General features: G+C 48.7%; 5 protein-coding genes across 5 annotated transcripts; 2 read left to right on the forward strand and 3 right to left on the reverse strand.

Annotated features, from left to right (window-relative positions):
- Nucleotides 1-27: 27 nt before the first annotated feature.
- Nucleotides 28-3,853, forward strand: BHQ10_009000 (uncharacterized protein; the record flags this gene model as incomplete). Its single annotated transcript, XM_040881869.1, has 6 exons — nt 28-263; nt 330-838; nt 890-1,013; nt 1,060-1,201; nt 1,250-3,616; nt 3,683-3,853. The coding sequence occupies 6 exons, from the start codon at nt 28-30 to the stop codon at nt 3,851-3,853; spliced, it is 3,549 nt and encodes a 1,182-aa protein (XP_040737502.1).
- A 658-nt stretch (nt 3,854-4,511) lies between these two features.
- On the reverse strand, nt 4,512-7,890 carry BHQ10_009001 (uncharacterized protein; the record flags this gene model as incomplete). The annotated part of the gene is made up of 7 exons (XM_040881870.1): nt 4,512-5,507; nt 5,554-5,613; nt 5,662-5,731; nt 5,784-5,823; nt 5,873-5,949; nt 6,020-6,323; nt 7,041-7,890. The coding sequence occupies 7 exons, from the start codon at nt 7,888-7,890 to the stop codon at nt 4,512-4,514; spliced, it is 2,397 nt and encodes a 798-aa protein (XP_040737503.1).
- Nucleotides 7,891-8,748: 858 nt separating this feature from the next.
- On the forward strand, nt 8,749-11,803 carry BHQ10_009002 (uncharacterized protein; the record flags this gene model as incomplete). The annotated part of the gene is made up of 5 exons (XM_040881871.1): nt 8,749-9,050; nt 9,101-9,263; nt 9,310-9,378; nt 9,424-10,677; nt 10,724-11,803. 5 exons carry the CDS (start codon nt 8,749-8,751, stop codon nt 11,801-11,803), a joined length of 2,868 nt encoding a protein of 955 aa, XP_040737504.1.
- Nucleotides 11,804-12,279: 476 nt separating this feature from the next.
- BHQ10_009003 (uncharacterized protein) lies at nt 12,280-14,240 on the reverse strand (the record flags this gene model as incomplete). The annotated part of the gene is made up of 3 exons (XM_040881872.1): nt 12,280-13,833; nt 13,887-14,008; nt 14,078-14,240. 3 exons carry the CDS (start codon nt 14,238-14,240, stop codon nt 12,280-12,282), a joined length of 1,839 nt encoding a protein of 612 aa, XP_040737505.1.
- A 965-nt stretch (nt 14,241-15,205) lies between these two features.
- Nucleotides 15,206-19,206, reverse strand: BHQ10_009004 (uncharacterized protein; the record flags this gene model as incomplete). The annotated part of the gene is made up of 5 exons (XM_040881873.1): nt 15,206-15,235; nt 15,287-15,679; nt 16,907-18,226; nt 18,279-18,398; nt 18,445-19,206. 5 exons carry the CDS (start codon nt 19,204-19,206, stop codon nt 15,206-15,208), a joined length of 2,625 nt encoding a protein of 874 aa, XP_040737506.1.
- Between the last annotated feature and the right edge of the window lie 456 nt (nt 19,207-19,662).

A 19,662-nucleotide genomic window follows, 5' to 3' on the forward strand; every position in this document is an offset into this window, starting at 1 on the left:
GACTCTACACCCAGTGCATGAGTCAACATGGAGGACAGAATAGATTTCAATATTAACGAATCGCTCAAATACTACTTGAGCGATCCCGCGACGGTACCAACGCCTGACGCTGAGCCGGAGCTGTATGATTGCGAAAATGAGACCGAATTACTTTCGTCAGCCCTTATTGATGGAGTTATCGATCCCATTGTTGATAGTGTCGCCGCGAATCCTGAAATGCTGATGCGGCCGTCTTTTTTTGACTCGCTTCAAGTTCTTCTGAAGTGCGCAACCTCCATTCAGACAACTGTCTATATTCGAAACAAAGACTAATGTGGCTTGGAAAATAGATGCTGCACTGTTTTACCGTCGAAAAGCTTGAGCAAGATTCTCGATCTGATCGTGTCCGGTCTTGCCGTAGAAGCCGACATCATCCATAGCGACCTGGAGGCAGACGAACAGGAAGCGGTACAACAACATAAACAACTACTCGAAATGTACGGATTTTTGCTGCAATGGGCTCTCTCCGCGGTCGAAGTCAAGGCCGCCGAAAAGCCTGCTACAGCAATCCCGGCTCGTCGCTCCGGAAAATCAGGCAAATCGAAACAGTCCAGCAAAGAAGGAAATTGGGATTGGACACCACAGATACAGATATCCATGGAAACCATGTGCAAAGTGCTGAAATTGAAGTTGGGAAAGATTTTCTTGACAACCTCCGACCGAGACACCTTCGTCAACCTCTTTACTCGATCGGTATATCTTTTACTGGAGAACGAACAACGAGTGAAGAATATGGCTATTCGAATGCATGCTTTCAAAGTCTTGTGCATCGCTGTAAAGCATCATGGCCATGCTTTTGGTATGATATCATCGGGGATCTGCTGAGCGGAAAATTGCTAATGGATACCAGGAGCTCAAACCTCCATTGTACAGAGCCTGACTTATTTTGAGCACTTATCTGAGCCGATGGCAGAATTCCTTCATATTCTTGCAGAACAATACGACTATACACAATTGGGCGATGAAATTTTAAGGTGGGTGATGCTATCATATTCACGTTTCCATACTGACTCTACATAGAGAGCTTGCGAATAAGGAATTCAACAGCAATGACACAAGGGGCCCCAAATCAGTCTCTGCTTTCATTGTAAAGTTGTCAGAATTAGCCCCACGAGTGGTCATCAAACAGATGACTCTTTTGGCCAAGCAACTAGATAGCGAGGTATGTAACCTAACGGCTCAATTGCCGAAATAGCTAATTCTTCTCTAGTCATACACGCTCCGTTGCGCTATTATCGAAGTGTGTGGGAACCTGATTGCCGACCTTAGCAAAGAGGAAGAGAGGGATGGCAGCTCCAAGTCGCAGATCAATGCATTCTTTGATGTTCTGGAGGAACGATTTTTGGATATCAACCCCTATTGCCGTTGCCGTGCGATTCAGGTTTACATGCGTTTGTGTGATCTGGACCAGAAATTTCCTAAGCGACGACAGAAAGCGGCCGAACTTGCAGCCAGAAGCCTGGAAGACAAAAGCAGTAACGTTCGGAGGAATGCCATCAAACTACTCGCAAGGCTTGTGTCCACTCATCCTTTCAGCGTCATGCATGGTGGTCAGCTAGCACACAAAGATTGGACGGCACGTCTGGAAGCAGTTGAAGCTGAATTGGACACTCTTAAGCCTCCACCAGAGACCCCGGGTCTCGGCGAGACACACATAGACAGCGAACTATTGGACGACGCAACGCAGCTTCCGGATGAATCACCCTCGAAAGCACCAAAGATGACTGACGATGAAAGGACTGTTGCCATGCAGAAAGCTGCCGAGGAGGCTGCAACATCGGAATTACTTGCAAGACTGCAATTGACGCGAAAATACTATCTTGAAGCCCTTCGCTTCATTCAAGTCCTCCATTCGGCTTCGCAAAATGTGTGCCAACTCTTGTCCGCCCGCAACAAGAGTGAGGTCATTGAGGCTATGGATTTCTTTGTGGTTATCGATGCATACAAAGTTGAGACCTCGAGAATTGGTATCCGACGAATGCTACGTCTTATCTGGACCAAGGGAAACAGTGACGAAGGAAAGGGTGTCCAAACACATTTGATTGACTGTTACAAAGGTCTCTTTTTTGACGCGCCTGATAGTTTCAGCGCGAACGACGCTGCAAATTACATTGCTCGCAACATGATTAGTTTGACGTTTGGCTCTACACAGGCAGAGCTTACGTCGCTTGAGCAATTGCTGAGTACCATGATGAAGTCTGGACTTATTTCAGAGGCCGTTGTTGCCAAGCTCTGGCAGGTATATAGTGTGCAGAGAAGAGAGATATCTAGGGCGCAGCGACGAGGGTCGATTATTGTGCTGGGAATGCTTGCACTTGCTGAGCCGGATATTGTTGTGAGAGAAACGGAGGCAATGTTACGAATCGGTCTGGGCGATCTCGGACGTTATGACCTTGTGCTTGCACGATATACCTGCATTGCTCTCCGACGAATGACACCTGGCCGTCAAGCGAAGAGCAAGGAAAGCGGCGTTGCTAAGTTGCCCAATGACCACCCTGTACTAGCGAGATTGGCTGCTATTACAGAAATCTCGTCCGACAGCAAGGAATGGTATGGCGTGGCCGAGCAAGCGATCAGCGCAATTTACGCCCTCTCGAAACACCCAGATGTGTTGTGCTCTGATATTATCCGGCGAAAGACGAGAGAAGTTTTCCAAGCTACTTCACGTCAATCTGCTAGTCAGACAATGGTTGACAGTGGAGAACGTCCTGGCACAGCTTCTAGTGAAACTTCATCCGGAAACAAATCTTCGTCGTCAGGTCTATCTCAGCTGCTATTCATCGTCGGACATATTGCCATCAAGCAGATTGTCCACCTTGAGCTCTGTGAGCTCGACTTCAAGCGGAGAAAGGCAGAGCAGGAGAAGAACAAGACAGCCAGCAACGACACCCAAAAGAGCGATCAGGCAGACGATAACGAGCTAGATCTCATTGGCGGAACGACCGAAGATGATTTCACTGAAGCTATGGCACACGTACGAGAGCGAGAACTCCTTTATGGAGAGAGCTCTCTATTGACCAACTTCGGCCCATTAGTGACTGAAATCTGTGCCAACAACAATGCTTACCCGGACCCTAACCTCCAAGCCCAAGCAACACTATGCATGGCCAAGTTGATGTGCGTCTCTTCGGAGTACTGCGAGAAGAATCTGCCGCTTCTCATCACCATCATGGAACGTTCCGAAGACCCTATTGTCCGCAGCAATGCCGTTATTGCCTTGGGCGATATGGCAGTCTGTTTCAATCACCTCATCGACGAAAATACTGATTTCCTCTACCGACGTCTCAACGACGGCGAAGCCTCTGTGAAACGTACCTGTCTAATGACATTGACCTTTTTGATCCTGGCAGGTCAAGTCAAGGTCAAGGGACAACTGGGTGAAATGGCCAAATGTTTGGAAGATGAAGACAAACGCATCGCAGATTTGGCGCGCATGTTCTTTACTGAATTGGCTACCAAGGATAACGCTGTCTACAATCATTTCGTCGATATCTTCAGTCTTTTAAGCTCAGAGCGCAATCTCGAAGAAGGATCACTCAGGCGGATTATCAAGTTCCTTGCCGGATTTGTCGAAAAGGTATCCCTCCCCCCCCCGCCTCGGTGATACACATATGATGGTCAATAATACTGACGTTAATAATAGGAAAAACATGCAAAACAGCTCGCCGACAAACTCGCCGCGCGTCTCGCCCGCTGCGAAACAGAACGCCAATGGAACGATGTGGCATATGCATTGTCCTTGTTGCAACACAAGAACGAGGAGATTACCAAGACCATCGGTGCTGGGTTCAGGGTGGTTACTGCTGCTGCTTGATCTTTTCCTATCATGCACATATTATGGGGATTATGGATGTTGGTTTGGTTCTTGGGTTAGCGGTGCGGTGTCGGTTTCTGGTTGTACATATATACATACGGACTCTCTGCGTTTTAATGAGGCGTGATTTGGTTTGGGCAAAGGTGGTCTGTTATTTATTTCCTGAATTCAATCACTTCGAGCATTTCTCTCCAGGTCTATCAAGGTATCGCATCCTATACTCTCCGCACTCGGTGCCATTAGATACTCACGACCTTGATAGACAACCTAAATTTCACCGTACTATTCAAGGATTTCATCAATGAAGGCTAAATGGGTTAGACGTGTCTCAAATCTCCGAATCATATTTGCTATATATCAAATCCAAAACGAGCGCAAGACCAATAGTCATCATTCCTATATATGCAGAGAACACCATCCCAATCGAATCGAAATAAAACAAAAAAATCAAATAAAAGAGAGAAACAAAGGTTCCTGACCTCTTTCTTGCTCTCTCTCTCTACCTCTCCCAATTCTATGACGAGTCAACGAAACGAAGAATCAGTGTGTAACAATGATCGAAATCAAGCAACATGCCATGCAGAACAATGTATCATAGGATAATCTCGAGTAAGCAAGCAAAGGCAATATGATATGTAATAAGTAATAGAAAAAAATCCTAAGCACCCGTTACCTGGCTCTCCTCCAACTCGAAATCGCCTTGAAACATTCTCTCCAACGCCTTGCGACCATCATCCGTCAAATCCGGTCTACCGAGCGGCCCAACAGCATCAGTAAAGAAACGAGGTTTCCACTTCTCGGCTTTCGCTTCTCGCTCCGCTGCTTTGACGCGTTGCCGTTCTTCGATTTCTTGTTTTAGTTTTGTGGCTTGACTGAATTGTTTGGATAGGATGGAGGATGTGACGCCGGACCAAAATTTGCGGGATTCATTCGATAGCTGGACTTCTTCGGGGGGCACAGACTTGGGGACGACTGTGAGAGGGACGAGGTCGATTAGTAGTTGGGGTTTGTTGGATTCGGAGGAGGAGGTGGTGGAAGAGCGAGACGAGATGGAAGAGCCGCTGCCGGAAATTGCGGCAGAGGTAAGGGTGTAGTAGATTTGTTCGCGCCAACAGCCATTGATACGAGCCAGCACATCGTTGGATGGGACGTCTTTAATTTTCATTTTGGAGTCGTTGTCGGGGTCGTAGCGGAATATGACTCCCTCAACGCGGCTGTGCGCCTTGGACACCCAACCATCTTCTAAATATTGTAGAATGACCTTGATCTTGGTCTTTGGGCATGTGATATAGCAACTATCTGCCACGGAGATGTAGAGCGAGCCACGCAACAGTCCGCTGAGATGAGCAGCAGGATGTGTGAGTTGGTATTCTTCATTGTCGCGATTCGCGAGATTCACGAATATACCGAGATTGTGCTGACCAGGGCCAACGCGAATGCTGGTTCCTGTGAACTTTGCGCTGATCTGGTCAAAGCCACGGGCTGAGACCCCGCGTTCCGGACAATCAATGTAGAAAGCTGAGACTGGAGGATGATGGGATGTTTGTTCAGTGAGAAAGCAGACTTTAGCAGTGCCATCCGTCGAAACAGTGCCATTTGTGGGTTTGGATGAAGGTAGAACTGGGGTTGATGTGTTGTCAACTTCCCAATAAGCCTGGTGCTGTTAGCTCTATTCATAACTTGACTGTTAGGAAACGAACCCTAAAGAATTCTCCCAGCGTCGAGTTGTATGGCTTGCATGGCTTGCCCTTGATGTATTTCTATCATTATTAGCATATCAACCGCATCCACGGGACCATGATGCATACCAAATCTTTTGTGAACCAAAATCGCAGAACCTCCAGCATACGGCCGAGATCGTCATCGGATGTACCAATACTACGATCTCATCAGTATTGTTCATGATCCAGGTGCTATTGTCAAGTCGTACCTTGAAAAAGTCTCCGGCCGGTCCAAATAGTTCCAGTATTCTATTTCAAAATCAGCAGGCGCAACCACCAGTTATCAAATATGTCATACCTAAATTCGGCGTGGGCTCCAAAAGTTGTGCGGGGAGAGAAAATCGGACAGACGCAATGTCTGCAACTCCGACGAATCTGTAATCACAGTCAGCACAAACCCCATGCGCAGTTTTGTAATCTGTAAGTGCGGTCAGGTATGCCGTACTTGCGGAGGATAGATAGAAATGTCTTTAGCTTCGAGGAATCATCGTGACCCTTTTCGGCGACAGCGCTAGAGTCTGACATGTTGATTGTTTGCGATCGGGTAAATTCGAGCTCGAGCGGTGTACGGCGAAGAGACGAGTCGGTAGATGTATTATGACGATTCGAGAAGAAATCGACTATTATTGTGAAGACGTTAGCATTCAGAATGAATCGACGATAAGCAACAGTGCCAATGATGTCAACAGCGGGGACGTTTAGTTCGCATTGGCACGAGACAGTGTCAAACGAGATGCGATAGAACAAACCTGCAAGCCAGCACCAGGCTGAAATTCGTAGACCTTCTGCAGAAATACCGACAGTTGAGAGGCCAAACAGTCGAAAAGTGAAGAGTTGAATGAAAGATGTGGTGGAGTTTAAGCGGTGAGTTTGTCGCTCAGAGCTCTGATGGAGTCTGGCCCCAGACGGTAGGATTAACTCGAGGCTCAGGACTGCGGGCCGGTGGATCGACGCCTGATCTGATTTCCTGACGTTCGACTGTAATTAAGTGTAAATAGAGGGCAGACGAGATCGCAGAGGCCCTTGAAGGGAGATTTTCAAGGACGATGCCATTAGTCTTTGTGGAATAGCAGTTAAGTAGACGATAGTTCAGTAGTTGAAAGTTGTGGTTGAGAGATAGAAAGAGGTGGCGGACAACCCGCCGATAAGCGCCCGCTGTCTGGAGCTCCTCGTGGCCAATCAGCAGGCCGGTAGCCGCACGAGGGCCGATGTGCCTCTACGACTGCTCTACATTACTATACACTTATACAACATACATTTGCTATACAGTATACACAAGATATAACCCCTTCATTCTATGATAGATTCATTCCAATTTATTCAACTGGCCTCTCCAAAATCATAATGTCCCGTTTTCGACGCATGCTCCGTCGCGCCCTTTTCTCCAACAAACATCCCTCCGCAGACATTGCAGCGAAGCTGAAAAGACGCCGTGTTCGTGTAATAATGTCTCTGCTGGAGCGTACGACATAGCTCCAACGCTTTCTCCATTATGACAGGATCCGCCGCATCGAATATCCGTGTATCAAAGTCCGGTGGTGCGTTGGCATGGGAATAAGGAGGATCCGACGGCGATAAGGCAATCATATCATAGTGAATGCCAGAATAAACCACAAAACATCTCGTAGGCTGTCCTTCGTTGAAGTGGTCCACTCGCAATGTCTGTACGTCGATTGAGCAAATCTCAATGCCAAAATGCTTGCTGAGAATGCTGAGCTCTATACCACCACCCCACGAATTCTCGCTCTGGATCCATCGACAGTAGTCATCTCTTTTCTTCTCAAGGACCACATCGCTGTATATGTCTGGTTGTGCTTGGATAGTTTGCGCCACAATCGAGCGTAGTTCTGTCATTGTGTCCATTCCCCCTATGATTGCGCCGCCGACAGCTCGAAAGAGACAGGAGTTGTCGTCAGGCATGATTCGTAGCACGACAGTTCCTCCATATTCGGCGAGTGGTACTTCGGGCGGTTCAGTGTCTTCTTCTGGCGTGACACGCGATGGTTGTTGAGTTTGCTGCGATTTTTGTGGCGTGGCTTGCGATGTCGCTGGTGGTTGTGATACCGCCGGTTCAGTCGGTTGTTTGCTGGTGACAATGAGTTGCTCTCCGTTGAGATTCACGCCTATCTCGGCGATTCCCTGGGTAGAATCGTGCTCTTCCAGTCGAAGAGGTTGTAAATTTGGGTAGCCATATTTGATCTCAAATGCGCTGAGTCCGGTGTTGTCCTTGATGAGTTGGATGAAATCGGCGACTGTGGTGGACTGATCGAAAGTAATGGTGTTTTGGCCGGTGGGGCCCCGAACTCTGACTCTCATCTTATCTGGACTGATGCTGCGATATAGATATTGATTGTGATTTAGATGTTGTAGATCGTAAGAGAAGAAGTAATATACATGAAAGATATTGTGTTTGTCATCTGGTAGAAGGAATAGATGTTGTCTATCGCAGTCAAGCTGGCGGGGCAAGCTTGGGTGGATTACATCAGAGCCGCCGCCATTGCCCTGACTACTACCTAATTTTTAAAAAAAATACTGCCATCAAAGAGAATCACCTTCTCCTTTGTCATGAGCAGTGCACTGGCTTGTGATCTTTCTAGAAGATTGACTTGTCATATCCTATGTTACCCAGGAATCGATTGACGTAGAGTCCATATCCGCTTTTATCAAAGACTGAAAATAAGTGATCGACCTGTAGTTACTTCTTAGAGAGAATACCAATGAGGGTCTATGAGGTGTTGTATGTATTGCTAGGTAGCGAGGGTTCCTGAGTAGTTGTATAGAATGCCAGTGTCGTAGTGTGCATCTCTCAGTAACTGAGCAGCACATTAGGTAGAGCATGACTGGTCCTCAGGAATAATCAAAGAATAGAATCATAGATGTACCTTGAACTGTGAAATACAGAGCACGAAAGTAGTCCAAATAGCTGGCCAGGCACATTTACTGATTAGATGGTTAAAATTGATTGCGCTATACCCAATCGGGACAACAGCTTAAGGCGGCACTAAATTCCTTCCGTCGCGTCGAGCCTTCTCCAACCGCATTCACTAAGTGAGTTATTAAATAGACTCTCGCGCTTCTCAACATTTAACATCCAGTCGCTTTCCGCCACTCTTTCTGTCGCATCAAGATACTTCTCTCACAGTCCGATAACTTGGGTGTTTACGAATTTGCGACATGTCGGGTCAGGCCCCCGAGGCAGGCGTCGCAGGGACACCGACCAACCCTCAGCTCGCGGCCGAGCAGCCTGTCCAGTCGATTGAACAGGATGGCGATGCAAAGAGTCGCGAGAATAATGCCGGCACAGAAAATAAAGGCGATGATACCGCCAATACTCCTAGCGAAGCTCCGGCAGCAACAGCAACAGCGACACCAGCAGCAGCAGCTCCGGCGCAATCAACCGTCAGCGAAGTTACCGCCGATCAATGGAGGTCCATGATGGATGTAGTCATGGCAATCTACGATTTCAGAGAAGAAGAGTGTGTATACTCATTTTAACCAGAATATACCCATGCTAATGGAATAACAGCGACTACGATCCTTCGAGACTTTTCCATCGCAGTGTCAACAAACGATACGTCCCTGATTACTACGATATCATCAAAGAACCTATGGCACTAAGTATCTTGAAGCAAAAGATCAACAAGCGGGAATATACCAAGTTTGAACAATTTGTCCGAGATTGCGCGCTGGTAAGATATTCGATGTACGTTCAAGAGAACAGGCTAACGGGCGAAGATTACACACAATGCGCAAACTTACAACAGACCCGAGTCGCAAGCCTACAGGGATGCTCTTGTTATTAAGGTAAACTCTTTCAACTGAATTCAGAAATGTGTCTGACGTGTATAGGACGTTTTTATCGGAGAGTTCAAGAAACTAGTCGACAGCGGCATCATCACAGCAGAAGCAGCAGAAATGCCTGATTTGGGCGAGATTCCAGAAGCCGACCCACTCCCTGCCGAGGACGAGGATGACGAGGATGATGAAGACGACGAAGATGATGAGGACGAGGATTCTGACGACGGGGATGGTCGAAGAAGACGACGCCGCGGTCCAGGAAGGAAAAATACTTCGCAGAATCCAGACCAGGAAGTCCGAAAAAAGCGAGGTCGACCTCCTCGTGTGGACACACCAATGGAGGCCAGAATCAAAGCGGTTTTGAAGGGACTACGGAAATTCAAAGATAATACCGGCCAGCTTAAAGTGCGCCATTTCGAGAGGTTGCCGGATAAAGCAATGTATCCCGACTATTTTATGGAAATCAGAGAACCCATGGCCATTGATTCAATCAAGCGAAAGTCAAAGCGAAAGAAGTACCACTCCGTGGATCACTTCATGCGCGATGTTGATACGATGTTTAACAATGCCAAATCATACAACGAGCCGAATAGTCAGATCTACAAAGATGCGGAGGATTTGCAATTCGAGGCACACAAACTCGCCGAACAGGAGAAGAGAAAGCCAGACAGCGAGTATTTGATGGAAGACGGCCGGTTACCTTTGCCTCAGGGTATCGTTCATAATGGCGAGCTGTGGAAAGTCGGTGACTGGGTGCATATACAGAATCCAAACGATGTGACGAAACCAGTCGTGGCTCAAATCTACCGGACATGGCAAGATTCGGAGGGAGAGAAATGGGTGAATGCATGCTGGTACTACCGGCCCGAACAGACGGTGCATCATTTTGAGAAGCATTTCTATCCCAATGAGGTGGTCAAGACGGGGCAGTACCGTGACCACCGTATTGATGAAGTGATTGACCGTTGCTTCGTCATGTTTTTTACTAGATATAACCGAGGCCGGCCGCGAGGGTTCCCACTGGACAAGGAGATTTATGTCTGCGAAGCGCGGTACAACGAAGAGAAGCACAAATTGAACAAGATCAAGACCTGGGCGAGCTGCCTACCAGACGAAGTGCGTGAAAAAGACTACGAGATGGATCTGTATGATGTGCCGCGGCGTATTAAGAAGATTCCAAGCCCTATCAAACATTTACTTGCGCCGGACGCCAAAGAGACGGACGACGTGCCAAAACCGACGTGGGGAGCAGAGAAAGCGCCTCCATTAGTAGGTGCGGTGCATCGGCGTCCACGGGATGAAAATGTATGTCTGTTTAAAATGATGTCTGAATATTGCTGACTTTATGCAGGAATCTCCACCACCGGAGCCTACGCCATCTCCGCCTCCGCAACCCATGCACCGGCCTAGTCTTGCTGCTTCACTGCCTCAACAGTCTTCAATGCCCCTACCAATACAACGCGCGCCGCTTCATCAAGACAGCGTCAGCCAGAGCCCGATGGGAGCGGTCGGTAACATTGCGCCAGTAAGGTCGCCGGCCGTCGGGGCACCTCTTCAAATGGCAACCACCAATATCCCGGTGCAGCAATATCAAGCGCAGGCCGTTCCGAGCCCGGCGCCGTACTATCAACCTCTACAAGCACGCACTGCCCCTTACGGTACCCCTTCAGCACACCCAAGCACATATCAATCAACTCCAGTTCAACAACCCGTGGCAGCTGTTTCTTCCCCACAACCATACCCCCAAACAGCCGCGCAACCATACACTGCAAACCGTTACCCAGCACCAGCGCCATCCCCAGCGCCAGCTCCAGCCGCACCAGTGTACAACCCCAATGCGCCTCGACCTATTGAAGTATTCCATCTGAGCGATGCCGCGAACGCCGCGATCCCAGCCGACGTTCGCTCTGAATTTCACTGCGACGACCGCGGACGCGTCCTGTTCTTCTCAACCCCGCCAATGGACATGGTCTCTTCCGCTACAGTGGCAAAGAAGCAACTAAGCCATTCCTTGAAATACCTCGCCGCAAAAGCAGAACGGGAAAAGCAACGCAAACGTCGCCGCGAACTGGATCAAGAAACTATGATGGACATCGATAATCATCCTAAACGCGCCCGCCTCGACACAGAGACAGATACAAAAGAACCCATCGATCCCTCGCGCCTCACCACACTAATCTCAAAAACAGTCTCCCTCCTCGCCAAAAGCATTACGTCCGGCACAACCACATTCTACAATACTATCTACACTAACCCGCAAATAGCGACCGAATACGCAGAAGCCGACGCACGAGAACGCGAACAAGACACCAAAGCGTACGCGCTCGCTAAAAAAGTAAGCGAGGAACTAAAAGAGGCGACTGTGGATGAATTCGCGTCTCGAGCGACGGATCTGAGGCGTGCGGGTATTTATTTGGAGGATGATAATTGATCTTCTTTGTTTCTCAAGTCTCAGGATGTATCATTACGTGGTATCTTATGGATTGGTTTGGTATAGAATCTTAGACCGTCAATTACTGAAAATGTCATGTTTAAAGATTCATTAATTCTTTCACCATCTCTCGTAATCTAGTAATAATGGTGTAGTAAGTACTTCTGTCCTGCGCTGTCTTGACTTGCTGCAATGTGTCTGTTGTCTGCGTCTGCTATCTTCACTCCAATGCGCCAACCAACATGACCAATTCATCAAATATCAAGTACCAGGAGAAGAATATAGACAAGCGAATAACACCAACACGGAAAAGTAGGGAAAGGGAGGGGGGGTGAGGGAGTAGAAATCTGTACATGAGTTTATTCATGATGATCAATAATCGAACACAAACGCCAATGAGAATGAGAAAGTCTTTTCATCGTATCGCTCTTTTTGTATCGTCACTTTTTATGTATCTTTTTTTTTGTACAGACTAATTAGAAACCGTTAGTCTCTGTAGTTCCCGACGAGACGGACGACGAGTCCGAGATATTTGGCTTCTTGTTCTCGTATGCCAAGGACGACGGTGAACTTGAGGGCACCCCCCACGCTGTTGTACTGCTGTTGCGTTTGTTGTTTTCTTTCTCTTCTTCCTCCATTGAGAAGACGAGGTCGCTCTGCTCCTCTTCGTCGATGCGGCTGGTCGTTGTCGCGAATGTCATGGGTGAAGAGGCTGTTCTGGCGGTGCTCAGGTTGTTGACTGACTGTCGCGGAGGATGCGCGGTTGTAGAAGTTGAAGAAGTGGTGGTCGGGTGGAGAGACATATTATGCAATTGCTGGGAAATCATGGACATGGAAGATTGACGCGAATTTGGGCTGGAGACGAATGGCGATATATCGCCTGATGTAGGCCGGCTACCGATTGGGCGCAAGCTGGGGCTTGACGTGTTGTTGTTGGCAGTGGCATTGCTGAAGGAATGCAATGAGGATTCGCGGAGTGGTGAGCCGATGTGCAGATGATTAAACGATGAAGATGTCATTGCTTGTTGTTCCTCTTCCTTCCTCTGGCGTTGGCGTGCGAACAATGCGCCGAAGCGAGATGGGCTTGATCCCAGCGGGGAGCCCACTTTGGTTGCACTGGTACCAGCGATACGATCAAAGCCGCTAAAGTCGCGCTGGCTGCTGCTCAGTTCGTGCTCGGTTCGAGATAGGCGTCTCATTTTCTCCTGTGGCGTAAGCACGTCGTCGTGCAAGTTGACCGGTAGATAGTCCTCTTCCATGGCGAAGTTGTCATCCCAGTCATCCAGCATACTTGGGCGAGGGACACTTGCTGACAAAACCTTTGACCGAGGTACCATGCGCTGCGAGTGGAGGAACCGTGAAGAAGTATACGAATCCTCAACTACGGCCGGTGGTGACGATCCGAAGTTCGATGTAGGTTTGCGCAAATCAGATCCAAACGCCGTGTCGCGCAGAGTCCTCAACGTATCAGAAGGCGCCCTCTGAATCGGCGGCGAGGCGAGATCCAACCCAAACTGCGAGGGTACCGAGGCTGCCACGGGACCGTACCGAGCCACGTGCGAAATACCCTGACTATCGAACGAAGCCGGAAGTTGTACATCCCGCAAAGTCAATGCTCCGACGCGGGGAGAGGTCTGTAATCGGCTCTCATCCACTGGCGAACCGTACTTGGAATCAGCGGCCAGCCCGTTCTCTCCCGTAGATAAACCAAGCCCTTCCAAAGTTTGTTGTTGATGCTGTTGATGGAGATGACTTTGTCCGGGAACACCCAGTAAATCCTCCTGTCCTTGTCCAGCATACTGATAACCGCCACCATATCGACCATCCTGCCCGTTCAATCGTTGCTGCGACAAAACCGAGTTCGTAAGTGCCGAGTCCTGAGTCTGGAATGTCTGCGGATTTACACGACCGCCTAAGTTCAAATGACTGCCTCCACCAGCGCCTTGGCCGCCGTAGTTGGGTCTGTTGACTCGACGACCGTCGGGGAGGATGTGTGCCAACGCGCATTTGGCTCCGAATTTGCAGTTGCCCTATCCCGAACTGCGTTAGACATGTAGACTAGATAACTGTAATGAGTATGTACCTTTGTGAAGTATTTACACGGAGCAGAGTCGATCGCCGCATCGGTCGAGTGAAGAAATGGACAAGCAGGTCCTGCTTGACAGGCGCCTTGACGAAAGAATTTGCAGGGCACATGCTTGGTGTCTATCACAGTCAGCTTTCACACCTCAAGGATCACAAGTCAGGTGCCCATATAAGCAGTATTCAACTCACTCTTAGTACTCGAATTCGGTGGACTGCGAGGCGTCAACTCATTAAACGGCGTAGCGCCAGACAAGGTGCGAGCATGGCCATGACCCTGCCCGTTAGGAGCAGGAGTCGCATTATTCTGGCCTGCCACAGCAGGAGCAGCTGCCGTATTGTTGCGCGTTCTCATTTTCTCCGACAACGGAAGGCTTTTTTGTGTGTGCTGACGACTGAAAGAAAGAAAGAGGAGCTGCTACTGGTTAGAGTAGCCCATTGACAATCTCTCTTTAAAAGTGTCAGTAGTAGTAAGTGATACAGTACAAAAGAAAGAAAGGGCGGAGGAAGAATGCTGGCAGTGAATTAAGCAAGATGGAGTGAGCTTGGGTCATCAGAGGGCAGAATTGGGTGAGAGCAGAGCCTTAGACCGAGACCGTTAGAGCCTTCCGGAGGGGCAAATCAAAAGAAAAAAAAAATGCATGAACCACAACCATAATCCTCCAGTATGTGGGGATGCCGAGATAACAAATTCGATATTTGACTTGTTTGATCACTAAATGCTCATAAAATACTTTTACGTGTGTATACTTGAGAGACTACATGTATCATGAGGCTGTCTCGACATACCTGGTTACAAGCTACCTAGTCTTACTCGGGCAGTTAGTCCAGTGAGACCGGTCATGGGCTCGCCAGTCGAAAGATAAGGCTGCTCAGTCTCAGCTTACTCTAGAGTAGGCCTGGACCAGCTGTAGTAGATAGCAGAAGCTATGGATAAGTGATGCTGCTACATTAGTATCTCTTATATTATAGTATAGGAAATGCCTGGCTCGACTACCATTCAGATTTCAGGCTGATGTGATTCGTCAGATCTCTATCTTATGCTTTGGTTGATAAGAGATCATGAGGGGATGATAGCTGATGATAATTTGAAACACTTTCTTCATAATCTCACAGTGTTTCTCCCTCTACTGCTCAAACACATGTGACCACTAAATCATCTGACAAGACCCTATATCGTGACTTATTCAGATCTGCTGACCGGATGATGAGCTTGGTCTTGAATCAAGTACCAAGCGGAAGGAGCCACGATCTAGCTTCTCCGCCTATTTTGGTTTCTTGACATCATGTCTTGCACAAACTAAGCGTATGGATGAGTACCTAGAAAGACCCTTCGATACCGAGCGTCTCCTAGGCCTCAATCAGTGCATGATCTCAAAAAATTCAACAGGTGTAACATACCTTCAAATCCCTCGGCGTCATATCCTCCGGTAACACCTCCGTACACTTAGCCCAAAACTCCAGAAAAATCCTCTTCCTTGCCGTAACCTGATCACGCCACTTCCTCCATTCCAGATCAATACGATCAAAATCCTCTTTGCAGGCAAACCTTCTCGACTCCTGCATTTCTGCCGACAAGGTCGATATTTGAGAAGTCAGTAACGCCTTTTTCTCCTCGAGACTGGCGATTTGATCTTTTAGGACGGAGATCGGGATGATTGCGTTGATTTTGGCCAACGTCTCGCGGAGCTCTTTTTCGCGAATTTTGAGAGCAGCGATGTTTCCTTCGAGATCTTTGGTGGTTTGATCGGGATCATTGCCTTCCGTGCCGGTTGAGTCGTTGGCGTCGACTTCCTGGATAGCATGGTAGACCATTTGTTTGCCTTTGCAAGAAATTAGCTGAGAATTACTGAAAGTAGGAGGAGATGGGAGAACCTGCTGCCCGTCCTTCGACCTCTTTGCGGTCGTGCATCTCTTTCAATGCTTTTACGGCGTACGCTGGACATATCTCATGAGCCTGTCGCAGTGTATACGGCTGTAGCATAAGGTATACACACTTTTGGTAACCTTTCCATGAAGGTTGGTCGAGATATCAAGAGCCTGATATAGCCCCAGACGTCAAAACCTATCCAATATTGGGATGGAAGGGATGTTATACTCACAGAATAGGGCCGACTGTATATCATCAATGCAAATACATGTTAATTGCTGACTTTTATATAACCTCGTCATCTCGAAATGAACGCACTTTTGTTTCTCTACCCATGTTCAGCGCATACTCACGAACAGTACATCGCTCCAGGATACTAGAAAAATATAAGCTTACTAAGATACTCCAGGATAAGTGCTGATCCTATTCATCATTGTCAGCCAAAGCTGCCAGAGTATCTCGCTTTGGTGAGCAAAAATACTTACCACTATTTCCTGACTCCGTCTCGTCTTTCTCTTTCTTCTTCCTTGGTGCCATGCTTCACGACTACTACGTGATGAGCCTCTGAAGGAAGATAGAAGACGAGTCTTGATTGATACGGAGTAGTGACCAAACTAAGTTGATTAAGTCGTGGGAAAGAGATGAGGTTGAAGTAAAAATCTGGATGACAAGAAAGGAAGGATGTACCTTCCCCAAAAGGAGTCTACATATATACAGTATCACGTGCTGCTTTCAATATCATCAACTACTCTGGGCTCTCGAATTGGAGGATATGTAGATCAATGCATTGTCATATAACTAACGGTTAATCAGGACGATAAAATGAAGATCTTCAGCATCAATAGACAGAAACCAAAACTTTCTTCTGCAACGAAAAAGCAAAAAAGAGGAAAATAAGAAAGTGCCATCATTTATAAGACTGTAACTTCTTTTATTTTCAAATGCTACCAGGCGCTGTGCACTAAAACAAAAAATCCAAAGAAAGGATGGAGATCAAAGATCGAAGAGCAGAATGTGGAATGTGGAATGCAATTTACATTGAGAGATATGTTGAAAAGAAAGGTATTATCGTCGGGTATCACATCACAATCTGAATTTGTGTCAGTAATTAGTCTTGTCATCATATTATGGTTCGAAGAGATAGAACTTACACAATCGCTGTCTGTCTTCCCCTGAGGGACACCCATTTCTTCGAATGTCTTTGGCCCTTTCTTGGGTGGAGGGGTGGCAGCAGCAGCTGCAGGCTTTGGGGTTGAGTTGCTGCTGGGAGGAGCGCTCATTGGGCCGCCTGGGGGCGCGCCACCGACAGGCGGTCGCGGGGATGTACCTGGTGAGGGCCGACCGGGTCCTGAGCTGGGAGTCATTGATTGGTTTCGTGGGGGATAGGCGCCAGAGGGTTGTCGGCCATAATCTGGTGTTCGGCCCGAACGACGATCAGGACCCATTCCAGGACCTCCAGGTCCAGGACCCATGCCTTGAGGTTCGGGTCGTTGGAGTCGTCTGCGGTTGTCTGGTGCAGAGTAACCAATATCAGGTCGAGGGCTGCCATATGGATCACCCTGGCTCGGAGGCAGTTTGGGAGAGTTCGGGCCTGAGCCACCTTGACGATAGCCTGGGGCAGGGTTGGCTGGGAGACCTCGGCCGTAACCTGGACCAGGGCCGCCAGGACCTCCAGGGCCATAGCCTGGCGAGCCTATGTTGGGGTTGATTCCGAATGCAGAGCTTGGACGATCGCCCATTGGACCGCCATACGAGCCACGTCCGTAGCCTTGTTGTCCATTAGCCCCATATGGTGCCCCATATCCGTCGTCAGATATCCGCATTCGAGACGGATCAGGCATCTCTAGATTCTCCTGAGGCGGCGACATAGGAGGAGCCTGTGCTGCTCCCCCATAGTTTGGACGCGGACGATTCGCCGATCCGTACTGAGATTTGATTCGTGCGATAGCGACTTGTTCATGATCCTTTCGAGAGAGCGTCTTAGATCGCGATATACTGTCAATTCGTCCTGCGGCATCCTTGTTGCCACTGGCGGCAGCCTTGGCATACCATCGTCGGGCCTCCTGAATATCAACCGGCACGTGGATTCCGACTTCGTAAAAGTAACCCAAAGCAAATTCTGCTGTGGGCAAACCGCTCTGTGCTGCACGTTGAGCATATGTGAAGGCAGTCTCGTCATTTTTCTCAAACAATCCTTCGTGTCCACAGAGGAACCATTTGCTGATTGCCATTTCGGCTTCTGGCTCGCCTTGCCTAGCGGCCAAAGCATTGTAATGCAGAGAAAGTGCCGGATCGAATTCGCATCCTAATTGACCTAGCTCATACGCCGCGCCCATCTTAACCTGGGCTTTTGCGAAACCATGATACGCCGCCTTTTCGATATTGACTCGGGCTCCATTTGCATCAATTGGCAGGAATTGGTCGGGTACTGTAACTTGAGGAAGTTCTCGGGCAAGCAACATTCCATAGACCTATAGTTCAAATGAGTAATGCGCGGGAATTCTATTTCCGAATGCTACTCACATAGGCACCTTGAGGCGCATTCTCATCGCATGTCTGTGCCGCAAGGCGAATGTATTCTAGACCTTTTTCATAATCCTGCCGCTGTCCATGCTGGCCGAGAAGAATCATCATACCAAGGCGCTTTTCAATTAGCAAGACATCTGACAAGCAAAGATTCATAACTTACGTAGTACGAGGCAGAATCGTGCATGGAAACGCCTTTCTCATAATGTCTGATAGCCTTGGCGGGCTCATTAGAGCTCTCGAATTGCATGCCCATCCGGTACTCTGCACGCGCATATCCTTTCTCTGCGGCCCGCGAATAAGAGCGGAAAGCCTCTTTCTTGTCGACTCGGTATCCAAATTTTCCAAACTCCAGCCACATACCTTTGATAAATTCGGCATGTGGGTGGCGCTGCTCCGACAAAAAGGTCACAATATTCATCGCATCCACTCTGAGTTGATGCTCAACCTGAGGTGTGTGCGGTCGCGCAGGCTGGATCTGCGACATGCGCGCTTCGTTTTGCATGGAAATCTCGACGTAGGTAAGCGCATCCTGAGCCCAGGCCAGCTGCATATCTGGGTCATTAGACGACAACACTGCGACGCGCCCTTTCTCTAGATTCGCCTCTTTTTGTTCGTCGGTCGGCGGCACGTTGGGAGGTGGGTTGCGAAGCACGGGGAATGGCGAGAAGTTGGGATGATCCATGCTATCGTAGGATGTCTGGTTATATGATGGCGAAGGAGCCCCATTGTGAGAGTTGTCGTAGTAGCTGTTATTGGAATTATTGTTGTAACCCGGCGAAGGCATCGACGAGGAACGGTCTGGGAAATGTGGTCGGTCGTAGGACGCTTGCTGGTGGCTGCTGTTGCTGAACGATCGCGGGGTGCGCGCCTCGTGTTCCAGGTGGGCGATGTTATCCTGCATGTTTTCAGGGACTTCAGGCATTACTCTGAACGAGAAGATGACGGTCAGCGAGGAAGTTGCCTAATGGCCGGCGAACGAAGAATGCATCTGGATTACAGATGAAAATAGGCAGTGTGTTGCTTTGTTCCGTCTCACCTTTGAGGAGCAGGGGAGATGACTTCTGGCACATAGTAATCATCTGTACCACCAGGATAAAAAGTGGCACCTACCCTTGGTTGACCACGGCCCTGCGGTGGCCTGGACATGGTGCGCGCACGATCTCAGGGGGTAAGGGAGGAGTGGGCGAGAGGAAAGGAAGTAAGCAATGCAATGCAGTATGCAGTCAAGAACACTGGTGGATTCGTATCTGGAATGGTATTTGGGCTGCGGTGGGTTGGCTGAACAAATTGATTGATGGCTCCGGTTCGGCCAGACGAGGGAGGGGTCCCGTCACTCGCCAGAGTCAGCTTTTGCAACTCCGCGCAGCTCTCCGGCGCT

This window comes from Talaromyces amestolkiae, assembly GCF_001896365.1.
Source record: "Talaromyces amestolkiae strain CIB chromosome Unknown scaffold22.1, whole genome shotgun sequence".
Lineage (NCBI taxonomy): Eukaryota > Fungi > Ascomycota > Eurotiomycetes > Eurotiales > Trichocomaceae > Talaromyces > Talaromyces amestolkiae.